This window comes from Drosophila nasuta, chromosome 3 (assembly GCF_023558535.2).
Source record: "Drosophila nasuta strain 15112-1781.00 chromosome 3, ASM2355853v1, whole genome shotgun sequence".
NCBI lineage: Eukaryota > Metazoa > Arthropoda > Insecta > Diptera > Drosophilidae > Drosophila > Drosophila nasuta.
Window position 1 is genome coordinate 4441282 of NC_083457.1, and position 16006 is coordinate 4457287.

The window sequence follows — 16006 nt, forward strand, 5'->3', positions numbered from 1 at the left end:
TTTGCACCCGTAATCGCGGCTCTACGAGAAACCCAGCAGCCAAGTTCAACTTGTGGCCCCAAAAAGAAATGAGAGAAATTACATAATGTGCAGCAGCCTTTAAACTTGAACCGACTTAAATGTGGGAAAAGGGGGAGTGGACTTGAATGATTCGGCAACAATCTGCCAAATACCAACCACAGTTGTCATCTGGTATTTGTAATGTGTTCACCACACCCCTCCCCCCAACTCCACCTCATGATATTTTACAAACAGAAAATAATTTATGCACATTTTTTTGGTTTGTTTTTTTCTTTACTATATATTTATTTTACCTTTCTGTGCGCGTTATTCATTAACAAAAGCAAATAATTGGCTCGGCAACAACAAAACTTTCACTTTCAATGTGTTGGCGGGTTTCATTGATTTGAGCCGTTTATCTAGCATTTGTTAAGCTTAACTTTTTGAGACTCTCGATGCTTTTAATGTACATATATTGGCCAGGTTAGTTACTTCGCCAGCGGTTTTATGACAGACAATTGTAGTGTAAATTGACAAAGCTATTTGTGTCAATTAATTAAAGCAAAGCACTTGATTTATTTTTTAGGAAATTCAAACGGAAATTATGTTCAATTTTAGGAAAAATTAATTTATACAATTTAAGCTGTTTAAATCAACTTCAGATAATTGTTCACTATGGTTCAGCTATTCTATATTAATATAATTTTGTTTAAATTTAGATAATGTATTGGGATGAGGTTTTTTTTTCAAATCATGGTAAACAAAACATGTTAATTGAAAATATCCCAAAATGAAGAAATAATTATCTTCATTTGCTATTAAATATTATGTAACTTTCATAATTGTTGTGATTAATGTGAATAATTTATTAAATGAGCATTTCTTTTAATTTCAATATTAGCAAATAATTATATAATACTTGTCCAACATATACTTATATTGATTTTTTTTTTAATATTCGTCGTTTTTATATTAAACAATTATTACTCAGTGTACCAGGTATTATAGCTTTGTGCTGGCAGGAAATGTATGTAACAGGTAGAAGGAGGCATCTCCGACTCTATAAAGTATATAAATAAATTGCCGCAGTTATTAAAGAAATACTTTTGTATGGGCAGAAACGCCAACTTACTAGGAGTCTTAGTTGCTTTGGATGACAATCTGGTAAATTTTGCACTCTATAGTATATCTTGCATGTAGTGCCATATAAATATACCAAATATACCATTTATTTGTTAGTATTTTTGTGGTATACTATTTTGGTATATTTTGAGAATAATACCGCAACATCTTGCTTTTATTGAAAATGGGTAGCAGGTATATCACAGTCGAGCACACTCTTTTGTAGCTTTATTTCTTAGTTATGTTTTCAATTTAATGTTTAAATGTAAATAATTTATGTAATAATATTATTTGTTTCATTTTTTTTTTAAACAATAATAATAAAAATAAAGTAAATCATCGTTCAGCCTTGAAATATCTTGCAAAATTCATTTATAATTTATCATACATTAAATAAACAATTGCCAACTGACAAAATTGAGCGCTATTAAAATCTTGTCAGCCAATTTGCTATCTTCGAGTATGCAATTCGAAATAGATTAAACAAATTACAAAAACAAATCGAATAAATAAATGAAATTGATCAGCATTGTCACTTGGAATGGAATGCAATATTTTTTTTTTTTTTCTAAATCTCTGCGAAATATGTATTTGAGCAATTTGTGGGCTTTAACTATAATAAAAAGAGTTATTTCGCGTGTTCTAAATACCTGTGTTTGTTCGTTTATGGATCTGGTAAATGGTGCACACAGATATGAGTGTGTGTGTGTGTGTGTGTGGGGCACAGGAAACCGGTTGCAGCTGGTGCACCCAATAGGCCCGCAGCATCGAGGGGCAGCCCAGGCCAACAGCTGCCTCACATGTGTTCGGCTAACAGCTCGTTGATCTCTGCTCTAATTTTTGCGAGACGACTTTGGCATTGTGCAACATGCGGCATGCTGCGCTATGGCGTTAGAGGCAGCTGCGAATGGCGGATTGCTGCACCCAAAGCACCCAAGGCAACCCAAAGCGAGGGACCAAGACTCCAACCAACTACACTCTGTACTTCCCCCTTTAGCCCGTTCATTTTTTTGCAACTCAGCTGCTGCCCCGCCTGTCAATTGCGCATACTTTCGATTTTTCATATGTCGTTTTATGGTCGCATTTATCGCTCAATGCGTTTCATTGCAACACGTTCGCTCACTTTTTTTTTGCTCTCTCTTTATTTTATACAAAAGTACACATGTACATACGTTATGTAGGTAGTTTGCTTCGGCATTTGAGAGATGAATGTAAGTGGATTTGGACCTGCACCTTTATGGCCTTTTCCTCATGCTACCAACTCGTATAACATGCTCTTATTTCCCATTGTCATTGTTGTGGGATTCGCACGTGTGCGGCACACAAAACCACAAGAAATTTGTCTTGTTATTGTCTGTTGTTTCCCCATTTCTTTTGCCGACTCAGCGAAAAAAGTTTTCCAAGTGCCCATTGGACATCTTGTGGGTTGGCAAAGAGCGAACACGAATACGAACACGGATAGGGAATGCGCCATGAGGAATGGGAAACAGGGAAGCAATACATTATGTCTGTATAATCGTATTGGATTTTGGATGAAAGCATACGAGTAGATTCTCAAATAACATTAAACAAACTTTTACCAAGCAATAAAATACAGTTAAATCTTTGTCTGCTGCTTCATCAATATTTCAGTTAAAAAGTCTGTTTTCAATTTAGCCAAAGTTAGGCTTCCTACAAGGCCGTTTATATCAAGCGTACTCGACTATGAGATATCTGTTGCATTCACAGATTGCGAATAAAATGTAGAGAGACTATTAGCAGCTATTATTATATCCGATATCCATAGAAATCTAATATTATTAATAATATAATATAACTCTGTGCCGACAGGAAATGTAAATGCCGTGTCATAATTGATTTATCTGATATTAATTCTCATTTTCATTTTGCATTTAGTAGTTTATCGATATATGAAATAAAGCTTTCGGTATATTAATGTGGCGAGTAATAGTCGAGTATATTCTACAGTAACTTTACCCTATATTATAATCTTGCGTCGGCAGAAAATGTATGCAACAGACAGAAGGAGACATCTCCGACTCCATAAAGTATATATATTCATGATCAGCATCAACAACCAAAGCGATATATCCATATCCAAATGTCCCTCTGGTTTGGTTGACAGTCTAGTATATTAGGAACCTTACGGTATATTTTAAATGTAACAGTATATTAATATACCAATGAAAGCTTTTAGTATTTCAATATTTTTTTTTTTTTACTTTCAGTGAAATGGGTAGTGGGTATCTCAAAGTCGAGCATACCTCACTGTAGTTTTCTTAGTTATTTTGTGATCAACTTTGCGACTTCACTATTTATAATATGTGTGCCTTTTTTTTTTAAACAATTTTGATTTTAAAGATTCTTTCTACCCGTTCAACGCATTATTGTTGATCACTTATCTAACCCTATAAGTGGTTTGTATAATATAATTATGTGGTTGACGATTATTTGTTGACCATTTTGATGCGTATTCTGGTTATTGTCTTGGCGATATTAACAAGTCGGCAACAGATGCTTGTAAACATGAATAGTACTTGTATTTAAATGCACTCATTGCACAATTGATGCGATGATGCAACAAGACAAAAGCAACAATAAAAGTATGTTGTCTAACACGGAAAAAACATCATCGACATCTTCTGAGGGCCGGCAACGAATCGCAGATCTTAAAGATCTCCAACTCTTCGAGTTGAAGATGATGCTGGGTTCAAGTGGCACTGGCACAAATCATCTTTTGAATATCCAACAACAACACTAACAACATCTATAACAACAACAACAACAATGACAAACAGCAAAACTGCAACTGCAAGACAAACCAGCAGCTCCAACTTTGGCACAATTTGGTCAAATCTCTGAGTTGTTTCTTTGGCTTTTTGTTGTTGTCTGTCGGTTTTTGTTTGTCTTTGACGAGTTTTAATTTGTTTTTGTTGATTGCTGTTTGGCTTAGTGCGTTGTTGTCTTGTTGCTGCTGCTGTTGCTGCTTTCTTAAGTGGTAAGCTTGCTTAATCTGCGTTTTGTTGCTGCAAATCAAAAACTTTTTTAACTTTTTGGGAGTGAGAGTAGGACGGAAATGAACATTTTAATAATTAAGCGAACCGAGTAACAAAGACATCAAACGCCCAAGCAGAAAAGTGCATTATGCAACAATAAGCAAAGGTTGTATTATAAGATTTTTTTGTATAATAAAATGTAATGAACATTTTTCTGCACTTTAACCTCTGTTCAACCAGATATTCTCTGCATCAACTATTTTATTTTGTGAATAATTTTACACGGTGTCGATTACTGAAAATACGAAAAATAACTAATTAGTTATCCCTTTATTTATTCTCTTTGAGTTTTTACTGTGTTAGATTATGATCAATATTAAAATTTAATTGTTATATTAAAATAATGAATTTAAATTTTTCCTTTAAATAAGTTAAATAAAATAAAAATATATATACGACAAATCAATTAAGTTAATGTCTTCTGTGTTATTACTGACATATTTTGAACTATACTTAAATCCAAGTGAGCTCGACTCTGAGATACCCGCTTCACATTTCCATATTCCAAATTAATATACAGAAAAAAAAATACTAAAATACATCGAATGTTATATTTGGTATATCGATCTAGTACGACATTAAAAAAATACCATAAAGTAAAAAAATATACCAGATTGTCAGCCGTATCGTCTCGCCTGATCAAGTATATATATGTATACCTTATAGTCGGAGATGCCTCCTTCTGCCTGTTATATATATTTCCTGTACAAAGATAGTTACAATATCTTTCTAACCAACAGGTAAAGAGTATAAATACTATCCCTCCAGAAATTCCTAAACAATTAGTATAATTATTCTATAACAATTCCATTAAGATGTAAGATTATACCGTTCATAAACTTTATGGATAATTATTTGGTTTTCTTAAGTTTATTTTATGAATGTGACTTCCGACGTGCTATTATTGACTAATGATTATCTCTTAATTTAGTTGCAAAACACTTAAATGATCACAGTAATCAAACACAAAGAGTGCTTGCCATAACTTTGCATATAGTAGATGGCTGAAGAGCAAATAAAAAAAAGAAGCGATCGATTTCCTTATAGCTGCTGATGAATATCTTCGCTCAAAGTGGTCAAATACCATAAATCAGCAAAAAGTGTTGAAATTGTCGCGATATTTGTGCGACAGCTTCAAGATCAATAACGTCATAATGATGATGATGATGACTTTGAAAACGTTGTATTAATAATATTGTTATTGGCAGTACTTTTATTTATCTATGTGATTTTCATGGCTTCGCAGCAAAGTAAATAAAATCGCATTAAAGACGCTGATTACATTTTTGGGCTGTGGCTCAGTTGAGACTTGACTTGAGAAACTGAGCTGGAGAGCAGTATAAAAATTAATAAATCAAGCCAACTTGTAATGATAGTTGCTCTTCATATGATGGAATAATATTTATAATGATTAAGTGTTATTATCTCTGTCTGTAAATTCATCTCTTTCTTTTTGGCATTACCAAATCTTTTTTTGTTTTTGACCTTGTGCAGATTTTAAGCACCAGACAATTGAGACTGAGAGCGTTAATTATAGGCTGAAAAAGAAAATTGGGTAACCAAAACTGCTGGAGACTAAAGCTCAATTAAGTTGTAAAGTTGTAAAGTGATCTTTTAAAGACGCTCTAAACATTTGAAGAGACTGGGCGTGAAGTAAAATAATGTCATTAGGGGGGAAACGAGTGACTTTTAAAATAATCTCTTCTTTAATGTGAGAAATTTCACTATTTAAATTATTAGAGTAGTATACTTAATTAAATACATTGTCATATAAATATTTAAAACTAGTTTTAGTCACTTGGGATACCAACTTTAATTTCCAACAAAACCATTTGACATTATTTGTCCTGTTAAATCTGCAACAACAACTTTTATTCGCAATCAAGGCTTAATAGCATTTTTTATTGTATGGAAAATCCAGCAGGCATAAGCATACTTCATTAAATTAATACCTACTGCAATCGCCTGGCCTAGGCATTCAGTTTAATAGGCAGACACATCGGGCACAATATTCGTATCGGATTCAATTTCATTTGCAACTTTCGAAGCGGCTTTTTCCGACTGTTGGCAGTTGCAGTTGCCAATTAAAAAACATAATTAAATTGAGCTTAATTATGCATAATATGCATTGGCGTACAACATGCCGTATGCGTAATTACGGCCAGCTAATTAAATTGTGACGCTTAATGTTTAATGCAGAATACAAATTGCGCATACGCCGTGCATGCCGCTCTAGCCATTGAACTTGTCGCCAGCGTTTCTTTTTTTTTTCTTTCTCCTCAAACTGGATGCAGTTGCAATGAAAAACTAAAGAGATTAATCAAATGGTGCATCGCGCTGATTGGCCTTCTCACGTTACTTTAATTTATGCACGAAAGTATTTATTTCGCCAGTTTCCGTAAAAATATTTAAAAAAATGCAATTACTTTGGTAACAAGTTGATTTACTTGTAAGTGCCGAACTGTAAACGAAAAGCGATGCAATACATGATTTAAGAGCTCGATATACCCTGTACAACTACCTAAGGGGTATGCCAGTTTATCATTTATGAGAATTTAAGTTAATTATCACAGTTAGAATGAAACTTTTACGCTTCAGTTAGTGTCATTGAAGTTGTTTAAACATTATGATGTTCTAGTTAATATTTTACGACAGCTTCATATCGTAAACTCATTTGTTACGTCCGTTTAATACAGTTTTTTTTTCGGGGGGGTTTCGAATTTAGAAATCTGCCTACTTCGTGGTACATTAATTACTTTAATGATTTCTTTATATACACATTTATAAAACATAACATAACATAACATAAACAAAGGTTATTTTTTAAACACTTTGATTATTGTGCTAACGAAGCGTTGAGAAGACATGAAAAGTAGCAGCTAAGTGGCAACAAACTGTAGAAGCGGCATTTAGTGTTAGGCTTAGTTTAACAAATACGAGTATCTCACAGATACTCTAGCGGTAAGTAAGAGCCGCAGAGCTCTTCACGCGTGTCAATTGCAATTGCAATTTCAATTTCAGTCGCTGCACTCGGTTTCAAGTGCAGCATGCAATGTTGCAACCAGAGAAGAAGCTGATGAAGAAGGCCGCAGAGGCGAAATTAAAAGTGAAACTTGTTGTGTATCTCTGTGTGGCAGATACAGAGGCATAACTGTACCCATAATTACGGCTCAGTGCGGCATGCAAAATGAAAAGCGAAACAAAATTAATGAAGTGTGTGATAAGCGCTGTGAAAAACGCAACTCCCGCACACACACACACACACACACACACACACACACACACACACCGAAACACAACAACCTCAAACAACAACAGATAAAACAATAGCAAGTGTTGTTGCGCCTTTCAGCGAGTATCTTTGGCTTTGCATCTCTTGGCTCAAAACAAAAAAAAAATATGTTTCTTTGAGGCACGCGGAAGCGCAAAAAATTTGTTTGTGGCTTCCCAAAAACAAAAACAAAACAAAAAAAGCGAACAACAATGCACAATGTACAAATACCACACACGCAATTGTTTATACAAATATGTATCTTGAACTTGAAGCATCATCACACACAACTTGAGTCTATGTCTGCGCGGGTGTCTGATGTATGGGATAACTTGGGGGGCGTTGGCCACAATGGAGCATCCATCTTAATGCGTGTTTTTGGCAAGTCTTCAAATGTACTTCAGTTGTGTTCTTTGCGTAAAGAACTTCAACTTTATTTGCAGTTGTACACAGAAAGAAAATATGGTGAAATCAAGAAAGAATTATTAAATCATGAAGAAATCATTAAGCTAATCTAGAAAATAAATTATTCAATCAACATAAAAATTCTACAATAATCATAATGTAATGATGTCAAAATAGAAGTCAAAAGTTCAATTCTTAGATCAGTACTAAAATACTACAGTAATTCTAGATTGGCCATTTCTTAAATTGAAGAATATATTCTTATATCAAGAATGGTAAAATGTCAAAACTGAATACAGGACCAAATACTCACATCAAGATGAAATGATTAATATGTTCAAATTTAAGTCTTTGAACATAATTTTTCTCTGTGTACTTGTCTTTCCTGTTTCGATTAAATATCTGAGGCTAAACATTTTTTCGTTAATTCCATTCAGGTGGTACCAATTATGTTAGTTGCTTTTAAGATGATAGTATCTTAGAAGGAATTCTAATTAAACTTGGTCATAAAATTAATTTATATTGTTAGAAACTTTTAGTAACTTTTAATAATCACATACAGCTGTTATGTGGTATGCACTATGTAGATTTCATCTCAAACCTCAATTATTTAAGATTACTGCAATAGACAAAGAAGTACAATAGAACGAAATTACTTGATTCAAGAATTGAATAATTGCTGAATATAAATTCAAGATAGTTTGAAATTAAAATAGTTGTCTATAATTTACCAACTTTAAAAATAAAATATTCTTTTGAGAGTAACTAATAACTGTGTAAATATATTTTAGAATTATATAATTACTGTATCTAAGATGAAATAGTTCATTGATTAAATGGAATAAAAAAGTTATTTTTCTAACATGTATTTTATCACGTTGAAAAATAAAAACTTATCTTTTCAAAATATCTTACACAGATTGATTCAGTTGATTTGCAATTTTGTCTATGTCATCGAATTGAAAACAAAAAAAAAAAATTATGCAAATAGAATAAACTTATGCTGCCTTATATCATTTTATTATAATTTGTTCAGTAGTCTTAATTTCAATGAGTCTTATTCCATTGCTCACGTTCCTCGCGCTCGGCGACAACTTCCTTAAGATAGGGCTCCAAGTACTTGACGTCCTCCTCGTACTGTGTCCATTGCTCCTTGGGCAATATTGTCTTGGTCATCGACAAGTGCAAAGCGCGCATTATTCGATAGTTGCGCTCATCGTATAATTTGCGAGGCAGACGTCGAACAGCTTCAGTCACATCTTCATTCTCATAGAGGCAATCATCACGGTATAAACCGTATTGGTTGAATCCTGACATATTGTAGGCCCACTTTCCAAGGCTGGAAAATACTAATGGACCCTTTCTAGCAATGTAACTCGCCATGTTTAATGCAAAACTATAAATGGGATTTTGAAAATGTTTCTTTTTCGCCAACTCTCGTTCCTAGTGTTGAAATAGAATAATATCGATGAGCAAGTGAAACTATGAAACAGCCAACTAAGATCATTGTACCTACGACACAAAACTCTACGATGTCATATTAGTCCCTTGCGTGGAAAAGTGTTCTTTTCTGAAACTGAAACAATTTTAAAAATAATTAAATGTTATTCCTATAGCTCTGGATTATCACTATATTTAGAGTTAAGATTGATTTTAGGAATATTTCAATTTTTTGTTTTTCATACAAATTTGATATCTTTTACAATTATCTGAAAACAAATAAGTAATTCCAATATCATTCTATTTAAAGTGATAATTAAGAGCTTTAGCATTAATATTTATTCAACATAAAAGATCTTTCGGTATTATGTTTTTCAAGGTATATTTTTGCAGGGGAAATTTAAAGTATTGTCGATACTAGACTGATCTTCTGTTTCTGTTCAATCAATCTTTATGGAATTGGGTCAGCTGATTTTCTTCTGTTGTCAATCTTAATTGTTCGTTTTCGCGTTCTCAACATTGAAACATTTAAAATTGATATATACATAAGCAATACATATACATAGAAAATAATAATACAATACAAAATAATACAATATTTAAATAAATAGTGCAACACATAAATAAATAAATACATAAACTTTATTATTTGGCAAAACTATCTGTGGATAGTTAGTTTTTAGTTAGTTTTTTCTGTTGCACAAACTCTTACTGAATATTGTATAAGAACTTGTACTCACTGACGTAAAAATATGATATCTTTTAATGTATGTATTTCACTTTAAGAAAAATTTGGAATTCAATTCTATCACGATGCTCGTCATGATTTCACTTTATGAAATTACAGCTATTCCACTACAGTTATTAATAAGGAATCCCCAATCTACTTGCATACGAGTATTTAATGAATTCAGAGCACATTTCTTTCGCAAGTCTATTTTAGAATGTGGTTTCTATCGGCATTGCTTCTATGTCATTCGCTGACTTATCTATAACCTTCCAATGCCAACTGTTATTTATCGAGGGGCTTATTAATATTCTGCGTATTGTCACAGCAAATAAATATCAGAAAGAAAAAGAAAACAAAAACAAAAACACAAAGTATTTTGCAATCCTAACTGTGGCCTACACACAACACAAACAACAGCAAAAAAAGAGAAGGCGACAAAAAACAGTCAAAAGAAGACGACGAGAAGGAAATTGTGGGGCAGAAGAAGAGGAAGAAGAAGAAGAAGAGGGTAAAATTCGTATGGTAATTAGCAAACATAACACGTAAACGCACAAAAACAATGCAGCAGCACTTTTGAGGTTCTTGGGCTCTGTTGCCATACAAAAACCGCAAAGGCATTTAGAGGCTATATATGGCGATATATTTGTCGGTCATACGGACACCGTTAAGTACACACACACACATACAGAGACTGCGATTATACAAATTTGGCAGAGACAAACATTCAGCGGATCATTTGCATTGGACATCAGTCGATGAGGATCGACGTCGAACATGTTGCAAGTGTGGCTTGCTTTGGGTCAAATGTGTGTCTTTTGTCACGCCTGCGCATGGTTGCTGCTGACTTGGCTAACTTGGTTGTAACTCTAATTAGCGCCGAAACCGAAAATAACATTAATTAAAAAGACACAGACAACTCTGTCTTTGCCACTAACGATGACTGTGCCACTGATGCTGACGCTGGCGATGTCTGTTGTTTAAATTAGACAGGCTCAAATAGTTTTATGGTCATTCTTGCCACACATGCATGCCTCACAGATTGCAGTTGCAATGGCAACGCGATTCGCTATTGCGACAAATGCACAGATTTGGACAATCCACCGCTCACCACGGCGTATGAGCAATTAAAGATTGGAATTGCCCAATTCTCAACTCTCGACAGCAGACTGACCAAATGGCTGGGTGGAGGACAGCCAGCAGTGCGTTTCATTAGGGCAACGAACCACCTGAGGGTGGCCCAAACATCGGGCCTAATCATCACGCGTTTCGATTTGACTCGAGGCCTTCAACAGTTGACCATACGCATATCAGTTTGGTTTGGCTGCGTTTTCGTTTTCGTTTGCTTTTGGCAATTGGTTAATTGGTTAGCATTGAACTGAAGCAGCTCAAATCTCTGATCTTTAGCCCTCTAACGCCCCTAGTCTTTAACTTGGGCAAAATGATTACACAAATTTTGTGTTCAATTTCCACTTAACGGGCACTCACAACTTTTAACTACTCAGCGAAGCACTTTCATTTAAACGTCTGAAACGCCTCCAATGAAAAAAGGCGTAGAAACAGAAGCCAATGAAGTTGAGGGGGGGAGCAAATAGAAACACAAAAAAAAAAACAACTACAATAACAAACTTGCAACAAAATTGTATAATCAACATAAAGCGGCGGCAATTGGCAATCATTTCTGGTACAAATTAAAATTATATTACAACATTTTGTTAGCCAGAGTAGAGTCCAAGCACAATTGCAGCGAGCTCTGGTTCAGGCTTAGGCTGAAACTTAAGCCTTATATCAGTCGAGTAACTAAAGCAAACAAGTGAATATCGAAGCAATGCACGACTGCTAGATATGCTCTAGATCATTTAAATAAAACATAGACTTACATATAACATAAATATAGGTTATCAAAGTGAAGTTACTTTTACTCTAAATTAAACATTTTGTTTTGTTTAGGTTAGTTTGTAATAACCTTCTATTCACTCTTGGGATTTCCAGGGTATTAAAACACAATAATTATATGAGCTCGATTCGCGGCCCAAATCGAAAATGCAGTCAAGCATGGCAAACTCTTTTCAGACTCAGTCCAGTCAGACTTAGCCTGCGACTTGTGCATTAAGCCAAGTCTAAACACATAACTGACCTGCCCAAAGACGAAACGGTCGAAAGTGAAAGTTTGCTATTGTTGTTGTTGTGGTTGTTGTTGTTTGGGGGGAGCTGCCTGCCGCATTGGCAGCATCACGCGAATTGTAATTACAGCCGGACCAATGAATTAGCCGCATCCACAAAGTAAATTTAACAATTTTATTGCACTTGCCACCAAAATGGAGCGTTGCAATCAATTGCATTGCGTCGACAAACCAAAAACTTGTTGCTAGGATCAACTTGCCATTGTTGGATCTAGCTTCCTGAATTGAAAACCAGTTAATGCCATCTTCATTACGATTTTGGCCATCCCATATCTTCAGTCCATGGTTCGTTTTCAAGTTTAACAACAATCGTTTACATGCAGCTCACCATTCATTCCCATCCATTGACATTCGCACTCACAGTTACACTCGCATTCCCATTTGTTTTCAGTTTTCTGTTTTCTGTTTTTTGTTTTTATCGTCAATTTCTTCACTCGCCTCAATACTGTGGTCAGATGATGGGTTTGGTGGCCTCTGTCGTTGCCAGCTTTTAAATTGACCTAATCGAATTGGTTATTGTCTTTGGCTTATTTACATTAAAAATCAAATTTAGCGTGATTTCCAAAGTTTGAACAATTTTATAATGAATGCGTTTGGCAATCAATTAGCTTTAATATTCATACAAGTATATCGGACACTAATTTATCTATTCAATCTAAACAAATGTGTAACACATTGTGCAAACCCAACAAGCAATAAGTGAATGCAATTAATATATAAAACATAGTAATTAATTATAGACTAATCAGACCTAATAAACGAATTATGTCAAAATACGACACAGTTATTGAAAATAACAATAATGTCCCAATATGATTGAATTTTAATATTCGTTTTTAATTATATTAACTTCTTTTACTATGGGAATGGATCGGGCAACGTCAGAACGCTTAACTATTCTAATCAAAACGATCTGGCAACTCTACAGCCTGCATATATCGGTAATCCACGTCAGGCATCGATATCGATAACGATTATTATCAACTCGAACAACGCTGAACTATTTAAATTGCGCACAAAAAATAAAAATAAATATATGTGAATTAGATATTATATTTGAGACACAATAAACATAAACTTATGTTATCTAAATAATTAATACCACACTTTTACATCGTTCCAAGCAATTCATTATTTCAATATTAATTAATCGTTATCGCGGTTAGTGCAAATTAACTCACTTCTCACTCTTTCTGCTGTCAGTTTAAGCGTCAATTAATTATAGTCTTTTGGTTGGCATCGTTTGCCTATACTGCCACGCCCCCTTCCAACAACGCCTGCGTATGTGACCCAGTTACTCTCGAAATGAAATTCAAATTTATACCGTTCGAAAAACGCATTTTTTCTGTTACACATTTTAAGTATTTAGTTCTAATATGGCAAAATTCATCAATATTAAAGTCAAGCTATTAATCGACTTGCAGCCAATTATCGTTAAAGTTGTGTTGGCTGTTGGCTGTTGACTCGCCTTGACCAAAACCCAACGGCATTTTATAAAAGTGCGTTTTTGGAATTTAAAACAAACAAAAACCGTAAAACACATGTATGCCTTTCAATAACAGGCAATTTAATACCTTACTCTAAAAAATAAATAACAAATACAATAATTAAGTAAACATAATATATACGTAATGCTCAAATCCATGTACCTTGTGTTAGGGTATAACAAACACAAATAACTAAACCTTAAATGTTTATGTGCTGTTTGCTTTTTTCACGTTTACTTATTTATTTTTGTTTTTTGGCTTTTTTATGATGACTTCAACGCATCGCCTCAAGAAGCCGTTCAAAACTTGCGCATGGCTATGAAATTTAATTTGGCGTAGTCCAAAACACAGACAGGGTCGAGTTATCCAAATGACGTTGTCAGTCATATCAAAATCTTTGCTTGAAATAATTGTTGAAGCTCTTCTTTAAGTTGTGTGTTGATGTAAATATATATTAAGTGCACTAAACACTCAAGATTGGATCGATGTAAAGTGACCCTTCGAGATAACCTTCTTATCTGATCGCCATCTACAGAAGCCAAATTGTGTTTGAACAAAAATTTGTTTGTTTTTAAGCTATGCATTAAAATACGTACTTATTTTGTAATGATCCACAAATTAATAAATAATAATATAAATAATAATTTTTTGTATCTCAAATCCTCATATTTATAGTTTTATGTTTGTCTTAAATTAGTATTCTTCTCCCATGGCAACTAAATTATTTATTAATAGTTATATAGTATAATAATAATAATTCACTTGCCCTGAATTTCATCTGCAGCACAAAAGTATGCAACAAGTTTTTGGTTTCACTAAAGGTTGATGCGCAACATTAACCTTGACCTCGATTGCAGCAGAGTCAAGTGTGCAGATTATTTTATATGAATAGTATTGTTATATAATTAAATAAAAAAACAAATGTAACTATTTTTGAATTAATTCCTCTATATATATACATTATATAATATGACACAACTCTACGGATGCTTTGCTAGTAATTATGTAATTTCAACTAATTTTGAGTTCAAAACTATTAAGTATTATAATAAGAAGTAAGTGAAATTGTTATTTAAATATATACTTATTATGTATATGAAATAGACCAAACAACTTGCTCTTAAGGCTTAAGTTTTCTTGAAAAGTTTTGAAGAACTTTGTCTGCTTTCAAGCGCACCAAATTAATAGAAATAAAAAGTAAAAGCTTTTAATAATGTTGTAGCATTTTAGGCAAATAAGATAAAATGTTTTTGAATTTAACAATAACTAATTGTTATTTGAGTTTGCCAACTTTGTTTGAACAAGTGGGTGGAATAAGTTTTGCAAATTAAAATTGTTCAATGCCAGTCAAAGGTCAATTATCAATGCCTAGAACTCAACTATAAATAGTGATACTTTTGACAAATTCAAGCATAAATAAAATTCAAGTCAGTAAGATGAAACTAGCATTGGCCCTATCAGCTCTATTGATGCTGGTGTACACCGTTTTGATAGATGGTCTAAACTACACGACGAGCAGCACAAGCAGCAGCAGTGGACCGAAGATCTGTGTTCTCTCAGATTGCAACTATTTCTCTACGAGCAATGTGTGCGGTCGCTATGGAAGTTCCAATCTCTGCAAGCGCTTCAACAACAGCTGTTTACTCCGCTACGAGGGATGCGTCAGTTCTGTAGCCTACACGACTGTTTCCCTCTCCATGTGCTCCGGAATATCAGTTGGCACTCGCAGGAGATGCGCATCATCGTCATCGTCATCATCAACATCATCATCATCATCATCGTCGTCATCAAATGTTTATCCTATTTACATACGCAGACGTCGCGGTTAAAACTCAAATTTGATCACTAATAAACTGTTTTAATTGTTGTAAATCCATTATCTATCTCTTTTAAAATGTTACAAGATAACATAGACCGAGAGAAAAGGACTTGGATAACGAATATTGAGTCTCTTCTGACACCGCAAATACTTGATTATAAAAGGTTTTTTTGAATTTCTAATTTAAAAAAATTTAAAGCGTATTTGAAACATAACTTTTAAAAATAAAAACAAGTAAGAAAGCTACAGTCGAGTGTGCTCGACTGTGAGATACCCGCTACCCATTTTGAATAAAAGCAATATATTTTGCGGTATCATTTTCAAAATATACTGAATATACTGCAAAAATACTAAAAAAATGTACCAAATGGTATGTTTGGTATATAGATATAGTACCGCATTGAAAATATACCCTAGACGCCTCAATATACCAGATTGTTAGCCAAAGCAACTAAGAGCCCTAGTAAGTAGGCGTTTTTGCCCATACAAAAGTATT

General features: G+C 33.8%; 2 protein-coding genes across 2 annotated transcripts; one reads left to right on the forward strand and one right to left on the reverse strand.

Moving 5' to 3' along the window:
• Positions 1–8850: 8850 nt before the first annotated feature.
• On the reverse strand, positions 8851–9321 carry LOC132790967 (cytochrome b-c1 complex subunit 7-like). Its single transcript, XM_060799733.1, has one exon. It carries the CDS (start codon positions 9235–9237, stop codon positions 8902–8904), a length of 336 nt encoding a protein of 111 aa, XP_060655716.1. The 5' UTR covers positions 9238–9321; the 3' UTR covers positions 8851–8901.
• Positions 9322–15127: 5806 nt separating this feature from the next.
• On the forward strand, positions 15128–15520 carry LOC132793303 (uncharacterized protein DDB_G0271670-like). Its single transcript, XM_060803112.1, has one exon. The coding sequence runs from the start codon at positions 15128–15130 to the stop codon at positions 15518–15520; it is 393 nt and encodes a 130-aa protein (XP_060659095.1).
• The last annotated feature ends 486 nt before the right edge of the window (positions 15521–16006 follow it).

What these genes read in the sequence shown, in the direction of transcription:
- LOC132790967 (XM_060799733.1), bottom strand. Translation starts at nt 9,237, where the DNA reads ATGGCGAGTTACATTGCTAGAAAGGGTCCATTAGTATTTTCCAGCCTT.
- LOC132793303 (XM_060803112.1), top strand. Translation starts at nt 15,128, where the DNA reads ATGAAACTAGCATTGGCCCTATCAGCTCTATTGATGCTGGTGTACACC.